At 44.5% G+C, this 27,064-nt stretch overlaps 2 protein-coding genes and 1 pseudogene across 2 annotated transcripts; all 3 read right to left on the bottom strand.

The window, feature by feature from the left end:
* Nucleotides 1-425: 425 nt before the first annotated feature.
* Nucleotides 426-2,595, bottom strand: LOC147902527 (uncharacterized). The gene is made up of 2 exons (XM_087373463.1): nucleotides 2,349-2,595; nucleotides 426-2,109 (listed from the first exon to the last, which is right to left on the bottom strand). The coding sequence occupies exon 2, from the start codon at nucleotides 2,102-2,104 to the stop codon at nucleotides 1,589-1,591; it is 516 nt and encodes a 171-aa protein (XP_087229589.1). The 5' UTR covers nucleotides 2,105-2,109; nucleotides 2,349-2,595; the 3' UTR covers nucleotides 426-1,588.
* A 7,982-nt stretch (nucleotides 2,596-10,577) lies between these two features.
* Nucleotides 10,578-23,985, bottom strand: LOC147902526 (uncharacterized). Its single transcript, XM_087373574.1, has 3 exons — nucleotides 23,601-23,985; nucleotides 12,146-12,472; nucleotides 10,578-11,448 (listed from the first exon to the last, which is right to left on the bottom strand). The coding sequence occupies exons 1-3, from the start codon at nucleotides 23,748-23,750 to the stop codon at nucleotides 10,792-10,794; spliced, it is 1,134 nt and encodes a 377-aa protein (XP_087229700.1). The 5' UTR covers nucleotides 23,751-23,985; the 3' UTR covers nucleotides 10,578-10,791.
* A 1,941-nt stretch (nucleotides 23,986-25,926) lies between these two features.
* LOC147902525 (uncharacterized) lies at nucleotides 25,927-26,614 on the bottom strand (annotated as a pseudogene).
* Nucleotides 26,615-27,064: the final 450 nt, after the last annotated feature.

Below are 27,064 nucleotides of genomic sequence, written 5' to 3'. Positions count from 1 at the left end.
GCAATGGCAACAGACCAAATGTAGAACAACACTACACCTTGCAAACACAGTCTTGTGACAAAATGTTCCCAGATCGCCTTCCATGAAACACCAACATGCAAGTTGAGTTCCTGACAGGTTCTTGAAGGAACATGCAAGCAGTTTAGTTGAGATAAAGATTCCAGTCTTGAAGGAAACAGTGTACCATTCTAGAGTTCTGAACATAAAAGCCTAGAACACAAGAACACGAGAGAGAGAGAGAGAGAGAGAGAGAGAGAGTTATCCCACCCATAATGAACATACCATGCATCTAAAAGCAAGTTAGTTGATACCTTCAAAGAAAAGATCTCATCCAGACCGGCTTGCAGAGCACCAATATTTGAGTGGGGATTGAGCTACAGCCAGAGGATATTGTACAGGCACAAGAGCAACAAAAAGAGAGTCCAAGAGTACAACAGGGTGGCAGAATGCAAGCTACAACTGAGAGAGAGAGTTGAGCTCTGATATACCTGCTGGGACATTGAATTTATCATAGTAATTAGCATGTCCCAGGTCTGCAGCTCCAGCTGTCCTTTTAAGAGACGATTTTGGAAGGGATATATCTGTCATACAACAGTAGTCTATACCGGATGAGTTTCAGCAGACCCAAGTAAATCACATTTCTGAGTTTGCCCTTTACTGTTGGTGCACTAAGGCCTTTGTGTAAATGGATGGTCATGTGTGGGTGCATGTGAGGACATCGGTTTGTATTAACAATTGCACGTGGTGTTGGATGCTAGTCCCTCTGTATCGTGGATGGTTTTGAGCCTTGCAGGTACTATCACGGGATTTTAGAAGGCAGTATCTTTTAGATGTTAGGCATTGCTTTGGACCAGGGCAGCCAGGTGTTTAAGTGTGTGAATCACCTGTTTCAAACGCAAGCTTCAGAGACTACAGTGCTAAAAGAAGCTTGCATGAAATGCTGGAGTCAAGAAGGCCGATTCCTCGAAAGTACCAGCAATTTTGATGCTAGTCCATCAGGCAATGACTTGGGCATGGTCTTTCAGAGTATATAAAACAGCTCTTGTTTGGAACGGACGCTTCAGAAAATACAGTGCCAAAACATGATTCCATTACCTCCAAAGTTCAGACCAGGGCCTTGCATTAAATGCTGGAGTCAACAAGGTCAACTCCTGAAATGATCACCCTGGCAAAACAACGGCCATAAATATTAAATTCTAAAATTGCTCCCAACAGAATTTTAACCCATAGTACAAGACTTTCATTATGTCCAAGTCGTTTGAAGGCCCATCCGAATTTCAAAGCAGACTTCATGTTCAACAAAACTTGCATTGTCCCTGATCTAATGGAACTCTGCCAAATTACAAATGTATGACATCAACCAAGCATCAAACTCAAAAATGCTCAAACCGAGCGAGTTAGGAGGTGCTGAAGCGCATCCTCAACTCAAATAGTATACGTGCTGGAGGAGATCAAAGAGGACTCTCACAAGTCCCCTTTCTGGAATAACTGTGGCAAGGACGGCGCTTCCGAAGCCCTCATTTTATTGTACGAAAACCCCAAAAAACTTGCTGTACAGCAGCATGGAGCTAAACTTATCCACAGAAGCTCACTTATTCGGTCTGACACGAAGGAACCCGAAAGGCTTGAATCGCTGAATGAAGCGGCTAAAAGCGTAAGACACTTTCGAGTACGCGTGAGTTCTGAAGAAATTAACACACGCCCCCAATCGACATTGAAGGTAATCCTTGATGCTGGCTACTAAAGGCTTGGTACTCGTGAGGCTCTTCCAGCACCGCGCGAAGAAGTGGATTTCTGGAGTAGTTTGTATGCCAATAGGCTGCAAATATGCCCGAGCAGCCTGCTTCAGCAAGCTGTCTTTGAACTTCACTTCGGATATGTCATACCATTCAGCTTCTTTAACTCGGGGAGAACCTCGCTTGGAAGAATCATCTGAAATCAAGTCCCGCAAGCTCGTGTACTGCAACTTGAGTCGATTTAATTCGCCAAGCTCGGGGGAACTGGAAACATCTTTGCGTGGCAGACCATCGATCAAAGGGTTCCTTGTGCGAAGGGAAGGCAGTGCTTGCAAATGCCGGAATGCTATCTTCATCTGAATAGTCATACTTCCTACAAGGGCAGGCACTTGAGAAACGGAAGTTAGCGGGTCCGGTGGACCGGGGAGGCGAGGAGGGCAACGACCAGGGGCTCATAGCAAAAGAAAGGGGTAAGGCAAAAAGAGAAATTCACAGATGTGCAAGGTAAACGCTGTGTGAGAGGAGCCAGCAAGAGGACAACATGCATATGGAGCGATAAAATACTACAGAGAGAGAGAGAGAGAGAGAGAGAGAGAGAGAGAGAGAGGGTACCTGAGCAGGGGAGGCTGAGAGGATCTGTGAGGGAAGGGGGGAAGGCGGGGAAGGGGGCATGGTGGAGGAGGGCATGCAAGGAAGAGATGAAGGGAAGGGTGGCTATGGCGGAGTGAGCTCCAATGGTTTCGGAGACGATGAACCCAAAAAACAAAGCTTTGAATTGAAGGGTTGGCTATGGCGGACTGAGCTCCATTGCCTTTCGGAGACGATGACCCAAAAAAAACTCTGCTTTCAAAATCTTCACTTTTTTTACCCCGCTTTCGCCCTTTTTACCCCCTTTGACCCTTTTAGCCCAGTCACCTCCACTTTGTAAATTTCTTCCTTTTCGTCTCCCCCCCTTTTTCACTAAACGGTCGCCTCTTTCCCCCCCACCCGTGTGAAACATCCATCCTCACACGCACCAGCTTTTGCACTCTCACCCCTCGACAAACGCCCCCCTCAGTGGTGCTCATACCCTGATTTCATGCATAGATGCCCCACGCCGCCTGCACACTTTGCCCGGCACCCCCAACTTCATCCAGCCGATCCAAGTACATATCCACGAATCACAATTTTTCACGAGATTGCCAAAGTCGGAATCGACCTTACCATTGCATCTATGAACGTTGGGTTGACCGATTTGATGTGAACACATAAGACGGTAGCCTAGCATCATTTACAAGGCTAGCCAGGCACGTCGTGTGAACCCAACCTTAATCTCCTTGGTCCTGTACCCAACTCGCGGCATGCAATAGCACCAAATACGAAATACGAAAGTCACATGCTCGCACCAGGTGAGCCCACCACAACACCATACACTTCTCAATGTTTTCTGCTTGTTGGCCTTTCCTTTACTAAGCCTTGGCATTTAAAAAGGTCATAGTAAACCTTCAAAGGTGATTGATTGTTGATCATGATTTTATTTAACCAAACCTTACATAAGGCCTATTGTGTAGCTTCAGCTAAACCTTCAAAGGTGATTGATTGTTGATAGTGATGTTACTTAACCAAATCTTACATAATGCCCAAGGTGTAGCTTTCACTCATTCTCATGCTACAACACTCAAGAGCAATCTTAGTGCTTATTCCCAACAAGAGCACCACCATGGTCCCATATAGTCACCATACGTTTAGAGGATGGGCTAGTCCTAGACAAAGCCCATACATAATGCTTTGGGCACCCATACAAGACACTCATTCTCTTGGGAAGGTTACTCGTCTTTGTTATGCTCGTAATAATGTACGTGTGTAAATGAAAGGAAAACTTAGTCTTTTGCCCCCCTCACCCCCCTTCTACACACATGCTTTGAGTTAGCAACAAAAAATGTACAATATCCCACCTACCCTAGTAGGATGGGCTAGTGCTAAGCTTTCCGATGGCAACCACCAAGAAGTTGACAACACATGGGCCATGCTTCTAACCAATTTAAGGGCATAAATTTCAAGGAAGCGTACAATGAGATTGTGACCTTGTAATTTCTTAATGCCACCTAGCACGTGGTCACCACATGATAGCATGGAGTGTCTCCAAACTCTATTCCATCTCATGCGTTGCCACTTGACTCCCACTAAATGTTTATTGTCACATCAAGCCGTACAATGACATATTTCAATATAATTTCCTATGAGTGTGAATGTGAAGACCCTAACATTAGCTTCACATCAAGCTATACAAAGACATACTTCAATAGAATTGCCTATGAGTGTGAATGTAAAGACTTCCACATTAGCTTCACATGTTGGGGCAAAATCTAAGGCCCAACTTCATGCAAGAAATGGCAATATTCTTTGCCAGAAATAAGGCTTGGTCATTACATAATCTTTTATACACCTTTTTTGTCACATCGTAAAAGAGAGACATTCTTACACTTTCAATTGTGATCATTGACCTTTGAGATGGACCGTTGTTGCCTTATATGTTCAAATATTTCTAAATCTAACTTTATTTACTACTATTATGATGTCTTTTGGTGGGTGTGTGTGTAAGTGTGTGCATGGGCATTTGTGCATGCACATAGGAGGGGGGTTTTCAAGGCTTGATTCAAGCATGGGCTAGTGGGCAATCAAGCTTTATTCAAGTGTGGGCTAAATAGGTCCCACTAGTTGAAAATAATTTAAATTTTATTTATTAGTGGAGAAGGGAGGAGTGAACAATGGAAAGGTAAGGGGAGGGGATATCCCTCCATTTATTAGTGAAGGGGAACCCTACCCTCCCCTCTTATTTATGGGTTCAAAGATCGTTTACTCTTCCTCTTTTACAACATCTTCATGTAGCCTACTAGTAAGACCATGAGTGGGTAGTGGATGTCATCTTGAGTTCAAGTCACCCCTTTACATGGAATTTTGAAGCTATCCCTTTGGCCTTGGGTACTCCACCTTTACATATAAGAAATCATTTGAATATTTCGATTGAAAAATAAAGGTCAATTACATTTCTCCTTGTCTTAAGCCATATGTAGGGAAAATTGAGATTAAGAGCCTTTAGAATGGGTAGATAGGAAGTATAAAGTCTGCCCTTTGCGAGGCATTTTGAACCTATCCCTTTGGCCTAATCATTTGAATATCTCAATTGAAAAATAAATGTTGTTTCGATTACCTTTCTCCTAAGTTAAGCTATGTGTATGGAATCATTTTTATTGATATAAGGGCTTTAAGAATGGTCATGAGAGAATGAAGGGGAAGGTCGATGAGAGAGCGAATGTCATACAAGCTTGGAATTTTCATGCCCATGCATCGACAGTATTCCCAAAGAGCTACATGAAAGTCATATAGAGCTATACAAGTGGAAAGATTTGAGGACACTTGATCCTTCTAGAAAAATGGTACATTTAATTCTTGGGTTGCAAATGGGTTGGTCAGTATTAAGACTAAATAGGGCTCTTAGAGATGTTACAAACATTTATTTACACATCAATCTCCATATGTTTGAGCCATGGACATCCAATTTGGAGAGCAAATCTTCTTCTCCCAACCCTACAAGACGGTATCATGTTTCTTTCTCAGTATACTCTTGTCAATGGGCCTTCTTGTAAATAATTTTTTTCTTGTCCTCCTTCATGTCACCCCACATCCTTGCGCATTGATAAAGAGAACTAGCATCATCATCCATTGTTTCATGAGTGAGGATGTTGCAAGATTAGGAGTAAGGATTAGCATAGGGAACACTACCAATGGTTGAGCTTGTGGGACTCTTCAGAGAGACTTGGCTGTCTCAATGATATTCATTTCTAGAAATGTTCGATCAAGATATTCAATTCTAGAAATGTTGGATTATTATCCAACGTCAACACATCATCCCAGTTCTTTGTAAATTTGATGGCAGCTTGTAAACTGATGGGTCCTCCATCCTTTGTTATTGCTTCAACGTTGACAAGGAGCTCTTTCATGAGGGGCTCTTCTAAGAGAGGCTCTTCCACATATGAAGTTGTTCTTAAATTGTCAAGTTGTCAAGTTGACAGACATTCATAAATTAAATTCTCAATCACCATATAATATTACCGACAAAGCTTTGAAAGTGTCAGTATTTAGGTAATCATCGCATCAATGCACGATAGCTTTCTTTGTTTTCAAAGATTGTAGTACAATGTTGGACTGTGATGCGGATAGTTTCTAAGCTTACTTGTCATTCGAATCCATGCTAATAAGTCTAATTTTGCATGCACTTTTGCACTATTTCTTTGCATATGGACATGCCTTTGCATTCCTTATGATGTCTAAGTGTTGTGATGCTTACATGCACGTGCTGCATAATTGTGACATGACTTTGATGTCAATTGGACCAAATTACTAACCATTAGGCATAAAAATGAAGTACATAGTTAAACTTTGCAAGCATTCCAAAACTCTAAAAAAAGTGTGTATGGAAAATATCAATTTATGTTGCTAAATATGATGGAAAAGATGGCATTGAATTTTGATAAGTTTTGAGCAATAATGGGCTCAATTGTCTTACAAATCAACCAATGGAAATTGATTTGACCATAATAATGACCTCTAAAAATGGTCAAAATATTAGGAAAAACATGTCATAATGTTGCTCTTAGTGTGCTTGAATCTTGTGTCAAAATGACACTCAAAACAGATTCCAAATGACCAAGATACAAGGACCTAAATTTGGGTGTTTCAAGCTTCAAAAGCAGACTTATTTGGGTACCAATCCTGCCACTTTGACCAAAATGTTTCCATGATAGTGATGTCCAAATTAGTCTATACAATAGGAATTTGTGGAGTTCGATCTTCAAATTAACGTATGGGTCAAGATGGCCTAACCATCTGCTAGACTAATCATGAGATAAATCGAGAAAGCACTGAAAATAGATCATACTACAAAATGGACTTTGATGTGGCATGTATGTTCATGTGTAGCTGTGTAAGGGGTGTGGCAGTGTGATTATGTGCATGTGACATGTATTCATGTGCTGCATAAAGAAATGCATTCTAATGCTACATGAAGAAATGCATACGTGTGTTACATAAAGAAATGTGCTTCTGAAGCAATGTGTGCCTAAGAGGCATAGTCATGACATAGCTTGGTCACATGGCTATGCTTATGTTGCTATTGATGTGGCAATGATGATATGATTGTCGTGATGTAGTAGTGATGTTATGGTAGCCAATGATGATGTGGCAATGTACATGCATTTGATAATATTGTAGTGGCTATTGATGATGTGATAGTTGATATGGAATCCAAGATTTGAGTGTGTTGTCGAGATTCATATGTTGATGCGGAATCTTTGATCAAGTTTTGTTGACATTGAATCAAGATCCAAACGCACTGTCATCGCATCCGGCGATTTAGGTGTACTACCAAGATGCGAGTGCTGATGTGAAATTCAAGATTCAGATGTGTTGACATGGAATCTGAGACCCAAAGGTGATAACATGGCGTTCAAGATCCAGATGTGCTAATACAAAAATGCGGGTGCTCATGTGGCTAGGGCTACAAATGAAAAATGGCAATGGCATGAGCGATAGACGGTGGCAACATTGTGTTATGCAATGACAACAATAGCTTCTCATGTGCGAGTGATCGGACCCATTGGTGATGATATGTTCTAGGCTCTTGTCTTGGCCATCGATGGCGAGAAGAACTAGAGTCAGAGGTAATGAGCAAAGAGTGACTGGTACTGTACAAGTTACTAAGGAGACACGATGCACAAGAAATAGACTAAGACTGTGCAATGTTGCTGCAAGGAGTAGTGCTAGCATGGAGCATGATTTTTGGAGGAAAAAAAGAAGATCAAGTTTTTCACGGGGATGTGATGTTTTTTATGACATTGCAGCTAAAGTTCTTTCATGTTATTACAAAGGACCACCAAAGCTTCCCCTTGGACTGCACCATGTCTCCTAATTGACCATACTAATTTAGCAAGAATGCAATTGTTGACTTTGGCTCTTCACGTCTACCACAATCTACATCACAAAAGCCCATGAGGTACAGTATCCAACCTATATCCTTCGGATATGACAATTGAAAGTCCATTGTCCCTTAGAGAATATTCTTGTAGCATGACATCCTAGACGAATTTTAAGACTTTGACCATGCTACACTGATGTTCCCCTATGTCAAAGTTTCTCCTTGTAGATAGCACTCTTTGGCAAACACTGGTTGCACTCTTTGCAACTGATTCCTCATGTCCAGTTGAAGATTGCGGAAGTTTCCAACAAAGCTAAGCAATTGGTGGGAATGTGCTATTAGGTACTTGAAGATCCTATTTACTAGTTTCCCGTGATGCTCATATCTTGAACTAGCTAACCAATACTATTGCATAGGAAATATCTTGTCTAGTTCTTTTCATTAAGCGAATCAATTTGCCATGAACCAGCTAACCAATATTATTGCATAGGAAATACCTTGTCTAGTTATTTTCATTAGGTGAATCAATTTGCCAACAACTTGACAACACAATATAGCAACTTGGGACTACTCACCTCTCCTATTCCAACCCATTAATTAATTAGTTTTAGTGCATGGAGGGTTGATTAAGCTATGTTTATCTATGGCTTAATTTATTTATGGTTTAATTAACCTATGTTTACCTATGGTTTAATTTATTTATGCTTTAATTTATGTTTCTCCATGGCTTAATTTATATTATGCAGACTATCTCCAAAGGGGGCTTTCCCCAAACGCTCAAGAAAAAGATTTGAACTCAAAACCTTCTTCTTTCCACACGTGATACCTACCACTAAGCTATAAAGTGATATTATGTGCCCCTTTCTTTATAATAGTATTGTATATCCTCCCTCACCCCTCCCCCTTTGGGATGTCCTTTCCTCTTCATAAATGGTCCCCCCCCTCCCCAATCTCACACCTCCCTCCCACTTTTATGCCCCTCCCCCTCCCCCCTTTTTTTAATTCAAGCTCTCACCCCCCTAGACAATTAGGGACTAATTATTAACCTCCCCCTCCCCCTTTTATTTAATTCAAGCCCTCCCCCTTTATCCCTAAATATTTTGCCATCATATACCACTCCCTCCTCCCCCCACACCAACTAATTAATTCATAGGAATTTTCACCACCTGGGGGGCCCTATTCAATCTCAATCTTAAAGGTATTTTAGCACATTTCAGATAGAAATGCATGTTTGCAATGTACCATGATATCAACTCTTTGATATGATGAGTGGTTTGAACCCATTTTTGCTGAAACTCATCTTTATAATCTGTGATATCATCTAGCATATATGAGGATAATTTTCTTGAATGAGTTCTCATCCAACTCCTCATTCTAGGTTTGACTATTATCAATGGTCATTGCTGAAAATAGATGCATGCTCTTATAGGACCTGTGCTCGTTGAGCTTAACTATTGTCCACCGATGAGCATATCGCTTCTTTGGCATGAATCTTTCTTGGTTTCCTTTTGGATTTACTTTGCAACATATTTCTTGTTTCCATAACTATAGGATATCACCTTTGGGGTGCTGATGATTTTGATTGTTGTTTGCCAATATTGTTGATTAGGTTTGCCTTTGTTACCTTTATTCTCAGGTCCATAACTTTTTGAGTTTGATTATGTTAATGGTGAAAATGCTTTCCCTTACTTTTGAACTTTGACCTAGACATTAAGGTTCTGAGTACATTCCTTCTATCACATCTACTTCTTTTGGTTGCTTCCTAAACCAAAGGTGCAACAAGCGCTTCTAATGTGATTTCTTCTTCTCCGCCAATAATTGCACCTTGGATGAAAATGCTCCACAAATTATGCATCTTCTATTGGTGAGCCAATCTTTACGATTGTCTCTAAGATAACACATCTATCTCAAATGATCCATGACAAGTTCACCATCTTCCATCTCATGCCACTTGTGACTTGAAGTTCAACATGGTCATCCTAGACTTTCTCTAGTTTTGCCCAAATGCTTTTACAAATGTCAAATTCATTTCTTGTGCAAATGCCGTGTCTTATGAGCATGGTAGGAAGATACCTGACGGATTGGAAATTTTCACATCATATGTCATTTCGCAACTGTCGCATCTAGTATCATTTTAGCACCTAATGATCAGACTCAACAAGTTCCTGCCAACTCAGGAGTTCTTATAAGATAACTGTTCCCGTCAGAAGACAATCGTTTCCAAGACTTAGATGTTGACTGTTGATGCCATCTCTCAATGCTCAACACTCTCTAAAGTATTTTGTTATAACTATGCCTTCAATGCAAGCAGTATTTGCACACAACTGCTCTTGATGTACAAGCTCTCTCTTAAGATAAACTTAGATGCCAAACTCCCCTTGATTTGAATGCTAAAGTTTCTCTTTTTGCAAGAGTAACTAATTGGGATAAAATGCCTGAAACCTGCGCTAGAACACCTCCTCTACACTTTAAACTTGTCTTAGAACGCCTTGGTCACCTCACATGATTTACTTTTGTTATTATTCAAATATAGCACAAATAAAGGGATCTTTTCGAGGTTCCTGAACCTCCACACTCTACCCATATCCGCTCACCTATGTACATATAAACCATTAAACTCACTATTTCGACATGTATCATGTTTGGCACCCCCACAAAATGTCAGCATGCAACTTTTTTTGAAAGAAAGAGAGATGGCAAAATTTGTTAGCCAGTGTCCTGCATAAGAACATTTAGATTAAATAATTGGAACTATGAACGTCAGGAAGTTAATTAGCCTAAAGGCATCAAATCAGTAGCCCTCACAAGTAATGGAATTTGTCACAAGACATCAAATATAAAATGTTGTGAAGAAGAGACCACAAAACCATATCTGCGGACTCCTGCTGTAAGCTCATTCACAGGCTATTTGCTCAAATAAAATGACAACATCCAGGCTTGACATCATGCATAATAAAACATAATATCCAAATGTAGAATAGGGGACTCTAGTGTGACGACCAGGGAATGTTTAATTTACAGGATTTTGAAGCCAAAACCCCAATTATTAATTACCCCAACAAATCTGTATTCAGCACCAGAATGCTTGTTCTTGACTAAATCTTAGAAGGCACTAACTGCATCAACAGAGTTGGTATTGGTCAATTCATTCCATGTCTCTTTCCCACATTGTTGAGAACTGCCGTCCAGACTTTCGTTAAACACTCCTGAAACTATCCCCTCATTCCTGGCAGTAGCAAGAGGAACAGATTCACCAGCCACTTCTGGCCCACTTTTGAATGCAGAATCATTTGCCCTCACCTGAACAAGCTGAATTCGCTTCCTCTCAGCCCTAGATCCAATCACTTGGCCCAGGATGGAAGCTGCAATCGTAAAAGCCATTGCATATTTAGGCATGTTGACGGCCTTCCTTAACATAGCAATAAATGGAACAGATGCATGTACAGCAGTAAACCAAGCTGGTGAAAATTTTTCTGTATGTTCCCTCCAAATCCCTAAAGGAACATTTAAAGCAATTCCCAGTAGCCCGACTGCCAACACTTTGCTCGGTAAAGGTTGAGGTCTTAAAGTTTTCACTGCAGCTGTTCGAGCAAGTGCTGCACGTGCTGCAACTATAGCAGGAGGGCACCGGAACTTCAAATCTGGAGGAGGTTGAATTATCTTGGCAACTATTGGCAGAACCCCACTTACTGCACGAAAGGATTTCGCGATGGGACAATTGCCAGTCTGTAGCCATTCATTACTCCAAGCTTCATGGTCCTGCTCAACAGACACATAATTTTAGACCGTCAGAACCTACAGACTCATTGGAAGACCTAGTGGACAAAACCCTTTTCAGGACAAACACAAGAATTTTAATTGAATGTAATGTCAGGAGTGCTAATTGCACTAAGATGGGGTTTCTTCCTTCTGTATGAATGCTTTTTAACCCTGTTAAAGTAGTCAATAAGTCTCAAGTTCACCCATCTTAGATGGAGGCACGGCCTACATCCAGGCTCCAGGCATAAAGTAGCCATTTGGCAGGCCTCCGTGAAGAGAATAACTACTAACCACTGCATCTGCATGGCTAAGGTGGCTAGCTAGGCATTGCATTTTAATGCCTCAGCAACATAACCTGTAACGGTCAGGACTTCAGAATTACTCATGCAGATCAGGTGGCTTACCCCACTGTATTTAAAACACCTTTCCAGTGTAATTAGCCTTTGGATCCTTGAAAAGCCCTGGAAGGATAAAAGCTTAGAGTTCTCCCGAAATCTCAATTTAGGGGAGAAAACATTTTGAGTTTAGCAGTAATCCTATAAAGTCGTATCAGCACAGAGCATAGAGAGTGCTGAATTCCATCCAGACTAACCACATGAGAGTACTTATCAGGACAATTCTTCATTTTCATGGCAAATGAGTGCATTCAAATTCAACAACAAAAAGAGGAAAGAGACATTAATAGTAGCCCACTTACAGATGAGGAGTTGTTCTTCTCAGACTGTCGACCTTTTTTCTCATGCTTATTGTTTCCTTTCACCTTATTTCTCTTGGACATGAAGGCATCAAAACCAAATGGCCCAGAAGCCCCAAATGCAGATAGACTAATAGCTGCTGCAGAGGCAGCCAAAGGATGAAACTTGATACTTGTAGTTTCTGAATCGGATGCACTGGAATTGAAGTCCTCTCTTGCCGATTCAGTCCCCCGGGACAAGGGAACTACACCATTGTGGCCATGAAAGAGCTTGAAAGCCAACTCAAAGTTCGGACCATCCTCAAAAATAGGACCTTGATTCCCACTCACCTGCTCAGAGATAGAAACCAAGCTATGAGCAATCACTGAAAACAAACCACAGTTCCCTATATATAGTCTGAAGGGAAGGAAGCTTAACACAGGTAAAGTATTGCAGTGTCAAACTCACAAATAAACAGAGAAAGAGTGATCCAGTACTTACTATTTACATTGTGAACCCCACAAACAGAAAAAACCGAATCAGCACTTGCTATTTGCATTGCAAGCTCTACCAGACCCAGAAAACAAACATTGTGTAAGCAGAAAATGCACAGACAAGATATTACATCAGATCCTTGCCGTCAAGTGGAATTTCGCTCAGTTGTCCTGCGATGCTAACATACATACAACACAAACACATGCTTGGACATACCTTCAGGCCAGAACGTGTTTACCTTTACAAATTGAATATCTAGAAAATCAGACGTAAAAGAAAAAGAAGGAAAACCCCCCTTGTTCTGTAACCACCTCACAGGCAGGCATGCTTTGATACGACCTGAAAGTTGTACCCACCTCTGTCCTCTCTATAGGTGCCACCTGTGTGAGCCCCACACCTCATCGTCAAGCAATCCCATGAAGATCTTCCCTCCCCAAAAGTCGTACACAGGGATATGTGATGTATTCTTCAATTAGGGATTGTATGTCTTGCATCTTGGTCTACCCGCTCGTACGTGGAATTTAGGGTTGTGACTATGTGCCATATGTCTCCACAAGGGTGAGTGCCATATCAAGCCCTCTACCATACGTTCCAACAAAATTGAAATAGAATGCTGGGGGCACGGGGGGGTGATATTTCTCTTATTGTCCACAGAGACCAAACAATGTCTATGAGACCCAAGACATTGTTACAAAATTCCCAGGTAACAGCAAACCCGCACATGTATGTGCAACTAGTGTGCATGGCACATACATGCATGAGAGAAAGAAAAGAAAGAAATTTTATTAGAGTCTTCGGAAGACCGATGGGTCTATGAGACTCGAGGAAAACCTGATACAAATCACAGTAAGGGTGGAGCTACTGAAACGAGCATCATCACCTGTGCTGAATCCTAAGTCTGATTCATACATAATCAAATACATCTGGGTGTAACAATGAAAAGAAAAAGACTCGAGCGGAGCGAAACCCTCCGTATGTCATGTCGCCTTGGCTGGTGCATAGCCGATGATGGGACACTGGTGCCCGTCAAGGGGTGCCGTGCGTCTTAGTCTCTGGGACAAGGCTCGACGCAAGACCAGAGCCACCGTGACTCCTCTGGGACGTATCCCGAGTCTAAAAATGACGAAAGGTCCCCAGAGTAATTTGTGTCCCCTCGATGTCTCGTGTCGTGCTGCAATCGTCGGGTCAGGTCTCTGTCACGTTTGCGACTAGAGACTGGACGATCAATGTCACTGGATGGAAAGAACTCTATGATCCTGCTCTGAGAGGTGTCTGATGATGTGGCCAAGCCCCGTCGCCTGAGTAAGTACTCTTTGTGTCGGACCCCCTCGTGAATGAAGGCCGCGAGGCATCTCTGATCTAGGTAGGCGAGGAATTTGGAAAGGAGCCCGAAGTCGTCTCTAAAGAGGCAGTGGTAGCGACCTCGGATCTCGTCGTACACTGGGCACCTGAAAATAAAATGCTCCTCCGACTCAACCTCCTGACAATCGCACAATATGTATAAGCGATGCTCCCTAGGAATCCCCTCTGCTCTGCCACTCTCTATGCGGAAGCGGTGTGATGATACCCAAAACTGTCCGATGGAGATCCGTAGTGAGTGAGGCATATGAAGCTCAGTGTACCCCGGTGGTGTGATGAATCCCTCCTCCGAAATACGAAGACAGTAATCTCTGTAGAAACTGAAGCTCCCTCGGCTCCAACCAAGTCCTAAAGGTGTGTAGCTGCAGAAAATCCTCTCGAATGACCTGGTTGGTGTGTGGTCCGATCGGGATGGTGGGTGGGAGTACTGGAGGGTCATCTAAACTGTACTGAAAAGGAGATATCTTATCGATGTGAAACCCTAGTCTCACAAACCATCTATAAGTCCGTGCATACCAGCATCGCTCATCTCCCTCTGCTACCAACCTCATGGCAGTTCCCATATGATCTAACCCAATGTAGATATGTGATGGTCTGAAAGACTGCATCTAGCTGGGGTGGAGAAGCACCAAACTCGACCTGAATGATGTGATGTGATACAGACGGTTTTCCCCGGATCATCCGTGAGAGCATGAGGATCTACAGGTGCTCCACCCGTGTCCACTCTATCTCTGACATGTCAGGTCCCCAACAAGCCCTGCCATACATACCGGCTCGTCGGACCAAGGAGTCGAAGAGAAGAGCCTTGGTCCGAGGGTCCTAGAAGTAGGAGTGAAAGCATTATCTCTCTAGCCGAGCCAATGAGGCGTATCCCCTACTCAGTGTGGCTTGCATCGCTGGTCTCATCGTGAAAATCGAACCGGAGAAGATGACCCCCAAGTAAGTGTATGAGGATACGATCTCAACTCGTGACCCGCCGAAAGTGAATTGCTTCCGTTGCATGTTTGCTCGAGAGGTGTTAAAGATCATGACCTTGGTCTTACCAAGGTTGACCTCCAAATCAAAAAGCCTGCAGTGCATCTAGGTGTCGTTGGAGCCCCTCGGATGTGGACGACAAGAGTACCACGTCATCTGCATAAAGAAGAATCCTGATGATGATCCCGGTAAGTGAGCAACCGGTCCCTCCGAACGCCCCCATGACAGTTTCAAGCTCATCGATGTAGAGGCCAAACAGGGTTGGTGATAAGGAACAACCCTATTTGACCCCTATGGTACTCAAGATCTCATCTGTCCAACCTGCGCTTATTCGAACTCAGCCTGAGACTCTCATAAAGTGCCATGACTGCCCATATGATCTCTTGATCAAATCCCAGTGTCTGTAGGCGTGTGATGAGACGAGCTCGAGGTACTGTGTCAAAGGCTTTGCGAAAATCCACAAAGCAGCAATATACCCTCTCTTTCCGTGATCTGACCTCCTCAATGACACTCCTGGGTGTGAGTATGTGATCCATAGTCCCATGGTCTCGCCTGAAACTGGCCTGACCCTCTGCTCTGAGCCCTCTCATCTCTGCGGATAAGCTGACCGACGCATCGGATACAGCTGCATAGATCTTGGACATCACATGTCCAATCATGATAGTCTTGTAGTTACTCGGGTCCATGGGATCCCCTGCCTTGTGGATGGGGGTAATGGTGTTGAGTGTCCAAGTGCGGGAGAAGCCAAGGCAAACAGCGTCATTGAATAGCTTTGCTAGAATCGGGACTAACGTGTCAATCCCATATGCGATTAACTCAGTGCATAGCACCTCGTAATCCTTAGGTCGACCATTGTGTAGTTTCAATGTCGCGTCCTTGACTCCCCCTTTGGTGAACAACATGCAAGTCGTGGAGCGAGGTGCGTGTATGAGATCTGTGAGTGCGCTGGTGTGGGACATCATAAAGATGGTGTGCATACATGTGCCAGACTCTCGTGTCGATGAGGGGTGATGGAGACCTACGCTCAAGGAATCTCTACCAAAAATCCTTGTGTACAAGATGTTCAGTAGCTCCTCCTCATTTCGACGAAGAAATGCCTGCTTCTTCCAACATACGAGACGTCGATACTTACATACCGTGTCTAGTGTGTTCGGGAGGTGACATACCGTTTCAAGTCGGAGCTGTCGGCGACAAGCCTTGCACTCCGCATCGTACCAATTGTTGCAGGGTACAGAACCAAGAGGTGGTGGTCTAGTGGACCGTGTGGTGTGAAAAAAGATTTGGATGACAGCCTCGTGGAGTATGCGACTAATCAAGGCAGCACGGTCCTCTATGAGTGGTATGTGATCGATGTAGGTTAGGAGTCTGTTCAGGCGTCCAGAGTAGGCCGATGAGAAACTGTGATCAAAGTGTATGTCATGGTAGTTGTCGTGCATCCTATGTGGTATGTGTTGTGTGGCTAAGCGTGGGGTGGCGATAGTGAAGAATAGGTATGTGTGATCAGCTCCTGGAGAGAGTGGTGCTACGGTGAAGTCGATGATACATGAAGTGAAGGTAGGAGATCCCATGATGTAATCTACTACACTAGTGCCCCCCCCGTGTGGGAAGCAAGTAAAACCACCTGAGGAGCGCCATAGGTCAAGCCCGTTCTAGATGATGAGATCATGCATCCTGCCCAAATCAAGGAGCGCGTGTCCATATAGTGTAACAGGCCCGTGTCGGTCCGATGAGGTCTTGGTCATACTTGCTCCGTCTGGGTCCATGTCTGGCAGCATGATAGAGTCATCTCAGAAGTCCAGGAGTGATGCATGGCGCGTGCTCATCTTGGCGTTGAAGTCCCCAACAAGGAGAACTTCCCCGCACGCTGAAAGGTCTGGGATATCCTGATGTAAGGGTGCATATGGCGATGTCTCACCCTCCTCTCATGCCACTCTGGCAAAGCGGAATGTGTCTGGTGAGAAGTAGCATATTGCTATGAAAAGGTCACGGGTGTCTGTGCGTTGGATCCGGATCCACATGAATCGGGAGTGTGCGTCCTCCTCTCAATGGAGATGGCTCCAACGAGGGAAGACCTGTACAATACTGCGACCCCACTTGATCCTCGGACTCCTCCTGTATCCCTCGTCTCATCCCTGAAGCTCTGGTGTGTCTCCGTGTAAAAGACTATGTCTCGTCCTGTATAAGACTCCGAGAAGTTCCCTGGGTCTAACCATAAGGTACCATTACAATTCCAAATGGTACAGGCTAGGGTCTCAGAAACCTAAGTCTCATAGGCCCCGTCCCCCTAGGAGATATGGATGGGAGCCCGACGGGTGCCGATCAACAACCTACCATCTCGAACCCCATGGCCCATTTCCCCTCCTTGCGGGCAACATCCTGCTACTGTAGAAGAACTCGTCGCTCCTCAACCTATAGTGGTGTCAAATACTCGTCCATGAACAGGGTGGGATGCTCTCGTAGAGCGGCTCGGCGTCAGAGTGTCACTAGTCAAGCATGTGAATCTCTGAAGCGAATGGCTAGGGGCTCCTCTCGATTGGGGTCTCTCCCAACACACCATGCTCCCTCTATGCCATGGTCGGGAACCCCCATGGTGGTGGTCACAAAGGTGATCACCTCCTCCATGGGCGTCGTAGTGGTGCTGGTGCTGTCTCGCATGATCCCTCGTATCCGGATGTTAAGGGCCTTCGAAGCCCTCTGCTACTAGTCCTGTATGGCCGCTGAAACACTTGCCTTTGCAGGCTCCTGTTTCGCTGCGTCCACCCATCTAGTCGTCTCTCCTATAGCCGACTGTATCGTGGCTATCTGTGCCTCCATCTCCCTGACTGGGGTCCCTCCAGGCGCTGCTCTGAGGATCTCAAGCTCCTCTCGAAGCTGTGTGATGTCGTGCCTGAGCCCTTGGATAAGGGTGCCCTGCTCGTGTATAATGCGGACCTGCTCCTGGGTGTATCGGACCTGCTCCTGAGTGTAATGTGTCAACTCTACCTGACGAGCCCGGATGCTGTGTATCTCAGCCAATAGGGAGTCCCAAGCATCTGGTAGGGACCTAAGATGTCCTGGTCCAGGTGGGAACTGGATCTCGAGAGGGGTTGGAATGAAGGTGGGCTGCTGAGGTTGTACTGAGGGTGGGGACAGCATGATCTAGGCAGGGGAGTGGTATGAAGGAGTAGCGAGGCCGGACGAGGTGATGAAGGGTGGTTCACTGAGAGGTAGAGGTGATACGAGGGGAAAGTACTGTGGGCCGTGGCCAATGGGGCCAATGGTGAGGCTACTGGAGAGGAGACTTGTGATGATGATGCAAGAGAGGGGGAGGAGAGAGGTGGCGTAGATGATGAGGCAGATGATGGTGGTGAAATAGTGGTGGTAACCATAGAGGTCAAGGATGTGGTGAGTGGCATGGGCTTTGTGGTGAGTGGCATGGGCTTTGAGTGGGCCCCTTTCTTCTAGGCCGCGGTATTGTCCACTGTCAAACCGCTCCGATTGCTGTGTTTGTTGAAGTCCTCCAGACTGAGTTGCTTTTGTGTTTTCCCCTTGTCACCGTTCCCCTTCCCCATCTCCACACGTATGTAAATTTTGACCGAAGGGTCTCCCACCTAGTCTCTTGTCCTCATCCCCCTATTCCCTTCATTATGGGGGAGGCAGCAGCGGGCAAAGAAGGGATTGCAAGAGGTCGGAGCTGCAAGCGGGGGGCAACAAAATAAAAAAAAGGGTCGGAGCTGCAAGCGGCGGGAGAGCTGAGGGAGGTCGGAGCTGCAAGCGGCGGGAGAGTTGAGCGAGGGGGCGCTGAGCGGGAGAGCTGAGCTGAGCGAGGGGGGCTGAGCTGAGCGGGGGCTGAGCGAGCGGGAGAGCTGAGCGGGAGAGAGAGAGAGAGAGAGAGAGAGAGAGAGAGAGAGAGAGAGAGGTTTATTAAAGTCTCCAAAAGACCAAAAAGGCCTATGAGACTAAGAGTTAAATGCATCATGGTCAGGACAACCACGTACACGGAACTAGAGGTTTCTAGCACACCCCTATGCATGTAGTGTAAACTAGAGAAACCGGTATACATACATCCGGGATGGGTGGAACGAGGCAAGGACCTGGGCTGCACACCTGTCATGATGGCTCTAAGATGCATATGGGCATGGCTGGTGCCCCATTTAGAGACCTGATCTCTGTAGCATTATCATTATCACCTTCTGCTCTGCTCCATGGGGTGGACTTGTGGACCTCATGAGGCAAGCTGACATTGTGATGCAGTGAGTACAGTGTCGTTAATGTGCACGCTGATCCTGTAGACATCCTCCTACCAATGTGGGGGCTATGGAATGGGCTTAGGTCCTATGATGGCAGCTCAGTGTGGATTCTCCAGTGTAAAAAAGAAGTCTATGATCCTCTGTAGTCTATTCAAATCTGCAACTGAATTCATGGAGGCACTCCTATGTCTTCTGATCTCAAACACAAAAGTACGACACATCGCTGCTCTGGGTAGTCATTTACTAGACTAATGTATTGGAACCCCTGCTCGAGGAGAGTGATATTTACCACAAATCTTATAGTATCTGGGGCATCTCATCAGTACATGCTCCTCTGCCTCCACCAATTGCATGTCACACAAGGAGAATAGTCTCAACTCATTGTTGTCATGCGGCCTCAATCACATGTCCCACCTCAATGTAGAATCGATGGGATGATGTCATGAGCTGTCCCATAACTATCCATACAGAGTGTGGTAATTGGATCAGTTGACGCTGGAATAAAGCCTCCCTGGTTAAACAAAGAAAACAGTCTCTCTGGAATATTTTAGTGACATGAGGCTGCACTGAGGATTCCCAAGTCCACTGAATGTACACCTGCTATAGGACATCTCTGATTCATAGTTACCGCGAAACGGGAACGTTCCGGGAACGTCGGATGCTAGAACGGGAGCGGGAACGGGGACGGGAGCGGATCGGGAACGTCGGGGAACGCCACGTCATATGACATGTCAAGGGGCAGCCAAGGTAGGGAGAGTGTGGGGCAGCCAAGAGGACTCAGGCAGCAGGGACAGCAAAGGAGGAAGGCAGCAGGCTCAGCAAACGAGCCAAAAAACAGTCGCAGCAGCTTATCTAACCGCCACCACCGCCGCCGTGCAGGAGCACACAGGCCGGAACACCCAGAACGGGCGTTCCGCCCTACGTTCCGGCACGTTCTGGCTGATAGACACGTTCCGCTCCCGTTTCGCCCGTTCCGGGCATGCCTGCAGCTCCGGACCGGTGTTCCGGTGTTCCAGGAAGGCCAAACACCGTTCCGCGGTAACTATGATCTGATTACCCGATGAATCCCCTTCTATGTCAGACTTAAGATGCCTGCATTTAGGGAAAACTAGTATGAAGAGAGATGATCAATGCACATGGGAAGAACCCATCTAGTGGTCCGTGCATGCAAACATCTCTCATCCCCCTACACTGCAAGCTGCATGGATGGGTCTCCACTAGTGCTAAGCCCAACCATGTCTGAAATGAGGTGAGCCCAACCATGGGCCCAATGACCCAAGTCGAGTGGTCCCATCTGAAACCAGCTTGGCCTACTAATCTCATATCAAAGGCCTTTTGAAAATCCACGAAAGTGCTGTATACCATCTGCTTCGAGTGCTTGGCCTTCTATATGAGAGCTCAGAGGATGAATATGTGATCCAAGTGGACTGGTCCCATATGAAATCAGCTTGGCTTACTACACTCATACTTGCCCAATTCCTGAGTATTAATGAGTCTTGTAATATTCTCCGCTGCTGGCTTATAAGGCTTTGAGACACTTGCCACATCTATAGATGCTTAGTAACAATCTGAGCATATAAAAGGCCCTGAACCTTGCTGCAGATCTGCTACAAGATTCTGGGAAAGTTCTGGCAGTGCTGCTGTTATTCTGGCTAACATGGTGACGTGGCGGTGAGATTCATCCCTATTTTCTGCTGTATGCTGTTGCAGAGGTTCCTGTGCTGACATGGTAGTGTCTACAGCTGCCCATATTACAGATCCCTGAGCTGCTTGCATGGCTATCTGGGTGGCTGACAGGCGGTCAGCCATGCCACAGACTGTGGATGCCCATGACATGTATGCAGATCCTCTTTGAAAAGAATAAATGTGGCCTCCCAAGACACAGATGTATTGAATACAATTTGCAAGCTCTGGATGCCCATGACATGTATGCAGATCCTCTTTGCAAAGAATAAATGTGGCCTCCCAAGACACATGCATTGAATAAAATTTGCAAATTCTCTAGCATGCCAATAAACATAGCTAAGACAAAGATTATGCTCACTAGGACTGCATATGAGCAAGTCTTCTCAAACATTTGAACGACACAAGCAAGAGTTAGTGTCATTGTATTAGTACTAGGCCTGGAATTTATGAATGCATGCTTGGAAAAGAGTATTAGGTGGGAAGAAAGCCCTCATCAGCTTCCAAAACAACTCTAGAAAGTTAGTGCTGTGGAAGTGGGAGACAAGAAAGCTCGCACACCATTTGGGAGATGAGAACGTTCCTGTAGGCCATGTTAGTCAGAGGCATGTATTCTACAACTCCGTAAATTTTACCACTACAGCTAGCCAATTGAGGTATGTTGCCTTTCGACAGCAAACCATAATGCAACATATCATTTGCTAAACATGGTGGTTGAAATGAATGCAAATACAATCAACGCAACTAATAGTGGAGTCGTCCAGTAGATGAGATATTAAGGGTTAGATCATCATCAAATGTTTTTGTTAGACTTACGTCCCCATGTAACATTGAATCTACACTAGGTAGCAATATGTAATCTATGTATAGGGTTCTAGACAGTTTGTAGGGTTCAGAACTAGAATCTGACTAGAGATGAATGAAGAAGTGCACTATCCCACGTGCATCTCTAGGACTTAACCTTAGTCTAGACTAAAAGGTTTACCAGAAAACCAAGAGTTTCCTTGGTTATCAAAGCCTGCCCTCCTGGGACAGTCCTGCACAAGCAGCACACGTACCCATGAACCTTTAGAGTTGGCTTGAGTTAGAGAACATGAAAGGAATTCAGCAAGAAACTGCATTAGAATGCTTCACATGATGTGCAATGTATACAATGCCAACTCAACAAGCTACAGCAATGCTACATCAGGACAACAATGCTGAACTAGAAAAACCACCGAGTAGGTGAACTAGGAAGATATACCTGGCTGACCATTTAGCCTACAAAAGGAGGGGGTAGCCCCAGCCTCAGCTACATCAATACTAAGTCAGAACACCAATGCTGAACTAGAAAAAGCCACCGAGTAGGTTAACTAGGAAGATACAACTGGCTGATCATTTAGCCTACAAAAGAATCGGGCAGTCCCAGCCTCATTAAACCTCCAGTTGCAGCCTTTAGACACCAAGATGGACCTTAAAAAGAGTATCAGCAAGCGTCTACATATGCAATTAAACTGTAGTACCCGCATCCACTCAAGTCAAACACAGAATAACGAGCTAAATTTAATGTGTTAAACCAAAGCCAAGTCACATCTTTTGCTATTAGCAACGAGGCATTCGTATCTAGATCTAAAAAGTACCATGGAGAGCTGACTTTTGGCATGCTACGAGCAAGCTCTCCTCACCACTGATCCCCTCATTCTCAGATCATGTTATACTTCCCCAGCTTGGAGTTTTTTGAGTGCACCAATTTTCAATGTTCATAATTCGATGTGCATCCACATTGCCCATCAAAGTAAATCCTGGTCAACACCACCCACTGCTGAATGAGTTAAGTCTAGCGCACGTCTTATTAAAGGCCTCTTTTCTCCAACAGTCATCACCGCTGAGGTGTGAAGGTTCCTCAACCTGGTTCATCAGAAATGGACAAGATGAGCCTAGTTACCTTGTGCTTCAAGTGGCACCAGCCCGCATTTCTAGTCACAGTAGTTCTAAGAACCAAACAGAAAAGTCAAAAATAGCCAAAGATGAGGACACTCTAGCTGAAAAAATCATCACGACTGCACATTTAGAAGGGCCCTTGGCTCACCACAAAATTCAGCCCCAGCATCACCGTTCATCATAAAAATATACATAATGAGATGATCCATAGCAAGACAAACATTGCTATGCACCAATGTAGAAGCCCATGATGGGTGCAGGCTGTAACCTGTCAAGTTTGTTTGTGCCTAAATCAGGTCAAAGTAAGGAACTACAGGATCAGGAGAATGGCACAGAGAAGTGATCTCCAAGTCCTCAAAGACAACATTAAATAATTACATCATAGAGACAAGGGGGAGAAAAGTTCTCTCATTCCTACTGTCAAACTTCGCGCATCCCCTTACATCTTTGAGTACTAGATCGTAACAAGAGTGCACAGCGCTTAAGGCTCCGCTCCACATATTGCAGGAGAGACTAATTGGGCGCAATGAAGATTGCAGAGTTCAACCATGTGTAGGTTCTACCACGTTTACAAATGCAGGAGTGTTTACAGACATGAGAAGAAGATTGACATGCGAGAATGTTTACAGACGTAACCCCGCAAAGAATGTGTGAAAAATTGACATGTGTACAGCACTGTAAACAGTTAGTCAGACATTCAAGGTCGCAGCATCCCCCCGTCAAATTTCCTAGGATCCTTGCCATATCGCGTAGGGACGTCGGCCATCCAGCTGAGCAAATCTAAACATGAAGGGAGGTGAAAAGGAGCCCATCTTACAAGTGCGGGGAACCGGGGGGGGGCGGAGAAGGAGAAGTTGGTCGTTTCTCTAATGTTTCGGAGGAAGGGGCAGACTTGGACGCCGTCGGCGATGATGCGGTCGAAAGGCAAGCTAGAATCGGCAGAGAGCTCATTTCTGAAGAAATCCATGGCGAAAGGGAAGGGGATGAAGGAAGGAGATCCGGGTAAGGGAAAATGGGGAGGAAAGGGGTAGGAAATGGAGGGGCAAAGGAAGCGTATGAAGCTTGGTGGCTATGGCGATGAAGCAAAAGCTTTGGGCTGTGGCTATGGCTGTGGCGATGAAGAAGAAAATGAAGAAGAAGAAGACACACGTGCTAAATCACACGTGCTTGGTCAACCTATTGAAATACTTTTAAGATGTTTGGCAGCTTTCGCTTAGCATCCACCCTTTTGTTGTTGGTCACCAACCTGGATTCCGACCATGTCAAGGCCTTGGACGTTGGAAGATGTCAAATTTCAATCACGCACAGGTGCCAGTCGAATCAATCACCTCGGTCACGCCTCACCCCCGCATTGCACTCCATCATCGGAGAATGCTTTTCGGGTTGCCACCACATAACAGTATGTTGAAATGGCATGCTTTCAGGAGTTGTCAAACGCCTCCATCGTCGGCTTCGAGCACAGTACGCAGTAGTGTACACAAGGCCAGAGATTTTGGAGGATGGTATAGGACGAGAAGCTAGAGCTGGACGCAGGTGGTTTCAAACCCAAGGGAGCTAGCACATTGATTGTTGGAGTTGCACCTTGGCGATCGTAAAATACCCTCAATGGGCCTTTTTCTTCTTTCTTTTTTTGCCAAAAAAGGAGACTGCATATTTATACTAGTAATACAAAAAAGGTAATTATCCCTTTGGGGTGCTAGGACCAACAAAGCTTTTTAATGTGTGTTCTGGTTAAAGAGATAAGATGTCAGTTTAGATAGAAAGAATGGCTCAGTCAGTCTTCTTTGTAGCTCATGATTTCTATTACGAACAAGAACTCCCTAGGGACTCTCTCTCATATAATAAAGACTAGATTTGCATAGTTACCTAAGTTGTAGAGTTGGTTCAGAAAGAATTAGAGGTTTTAGTAATGGGCATACAACATTTTCCTTCAAAACTTGTCTCTCATTATTTGGCAAGACTAGATTCAAGAATAAAAGTTATTTTGAAATGGAGCCATGTCTTTCTTGTGATGTACAATTTAAAATAGTCATTGATTATGTAATGTTGCATTTCTTTACGTCTCAAAGTAGATTGTATTTCATTGTTCTAGAAACATTGCAACGAATAGCCATACAAACTTGCACGCAATCCTCTCTTCTTCTTTTCAATGCTTGTATAAAAGACATGTCTCTTCATTTTCAATGCTTATATGAAAGACATGTCTCTTCTTCTTTTCAATGCTTGTATGAAAGACATGTCTCTTCATTTTTATGGATAATGTAAAAAGGCCAAAGAAGTACTTGGTATTCGCACCAAGTTTGGGGTACACCTAGCTAGAGGCTAGCTTTGGAGTCCCAAGTATGGGGTACACCTAGGTAGAGGCTAGCTTTGGAGTTAGTAGAGCTTGGTATGCACATGTATCACGATGGTAGGCTATCAAGATAGAGCTTGGTATGCACATGTATCACAATGGTATGTTATCAAGACAGGTTGACTCTTGCTTTTTTAATATAGTCTAGATGCTCCTTCTCCCCCTAATACCACAAGATGAGGTCAATCGTATCAATAGTTGGATCTAGCCCAGTTCCATACAACATATACTTGGGTGATGATTCATTCCCTTGATCAAGCGTGTGGGCCTATACATGATAGATTGCGAAGGCACATAGAGATTATTTGAGGTAAATCGAAGAGTTAGAGGAGATGGTGACACTTGAGATAAGGATGGACAAAACACACATGCATGTCATAGACTTTTGTGAGAGTCCAGAGCTGAGTCACATGGAGGGGGACGGGGAGGGGGAGGTGAGTGAGATGATGGCAAAGTGGATCACTAGGAGGAGGAGACAAGAAGAGATGTAGGAAATACAACTATTGAGAGTTGAGTAGACATGGACCATAGCACATGTGATGGAGGTTCCATCTATCTAGGCTTTACTCATATGTGATGGCCATACATGAGGGATCACCATTAACATGTACTGATATATATAGAGAATATAGATACCACCATGCCAAGAGATGACTTGACAGTGACCAATCTACAATATCATATAAGAGGATCTCGCCACTATGAGTTGTGCCCTCTAGGAAGCCCCATCATGCTCGCCCTTTCCATGTCCAAATCCAAAGAAATTCCACTTCATCTTCAAACCCACCAGCTATTCAAATCTAGAAACGAAATAGAAAGGTCTTCTAGCCTTGAATTGAGAGGCTGCTCCATCTGACCAAACCCAATGCCTAGTCAGTTCCAACCCTTGATCGGACAACCACCTATGATGCAACATAAAGCAATGCTGGACAAAGAGGGTGTCATGCACCTTGTCTTATGAAATGAAAAAATGAAATGTCTTCTTCATGTCAAATCCAATACGGACATATGTTATGTGGACAAAAATTGTAACCTAGCTAGAGTGCCAGTGCATGGACTGAATCTCGTTTTGCTCCTTGAAAGAATAGTTCTCTCCACCACTGAAACCACCACATCTTCGGGAAATCTCAGTAGACACTCTTTGAACTATTCAACCTGCCACCTGCACGTGTAATTGTGCTTGATGAATAATTTAAGGTGAGTCTCCATTAACCGTATAAGTTCATTTTGCAATACATCTCCTTGCCAACAAGGTCTTTCCTTTGCTTCTTTTTCCCCTGCACCATGGTTCCTATCTCCACTTTTTGGAAGACCTTCACCATCACCTTTCTGGAAACAAAATTCATCTCGCATGGGCAGCATGACATTTTGCGTGGGCCACATTTTTTGCAGTCACCCAAAAGACACCCCCCATGGTGGTAGCAGGCTTCAAGAGGTTTGGGGCACAACATATAATTCCAAAGACTAGTGACACCCATGTTAGCATGTTCAACAGCTTTGTAGCCACACTCCCCTTCACTATTTCCACATACCTTACAGTCACAGTTGTAGCATGCTCCATGAATCCCAAAACTCTGGGTCCTAAGCTAGTTGTTTGCATCCTTCAAAAAAGACATTTGCACATGATAAAAGCAGTTGTTTCCTGTAGAGGCACGTACCATTTTTCGACAAGAAATCTGAGTATGGACTTTGATGGTCCTGGGGACGCTGTTAATTCAGCAAGAGTGTTTGCAAATATTTTGTTGGTTTGAAATGTTGCTACTTTGCTCTGGTCTCAAGTTGATTTGTTCCTCGCTAGTAGTGGGACTTGCAGACTCCACTCCACTTAGGATCTCACCTCTTTCGGCATCTATTTGAAGTGCTACTACTCTGAGGCTATTTGCGAGAGATAGAATGCAAAGAAAGAACTAGGAGCACCGAGAGCACGC

The sequence above is a fragment of the Dipteris shenzhenensis genome, chromosome 4 (assembly GCF_047967505.1).
Source record: "Dipteris shenzhenensis isolate YYH24624 ecotype China chromosome 4, Dip_SZ_1.0, whole genome shotgun sequence".
NCBI classification, from domain to species: domain Eukaryota; kingdom Viridiplantae; phylum Streptophyta; class Polypodiopsida; order Gleicheniales; family Dipteridaceae; genus Dipteris; species Dipteris shenzhenensis.
This window is presented reverse-complemented; position numbering and strand designations above follow the sequence as displayed.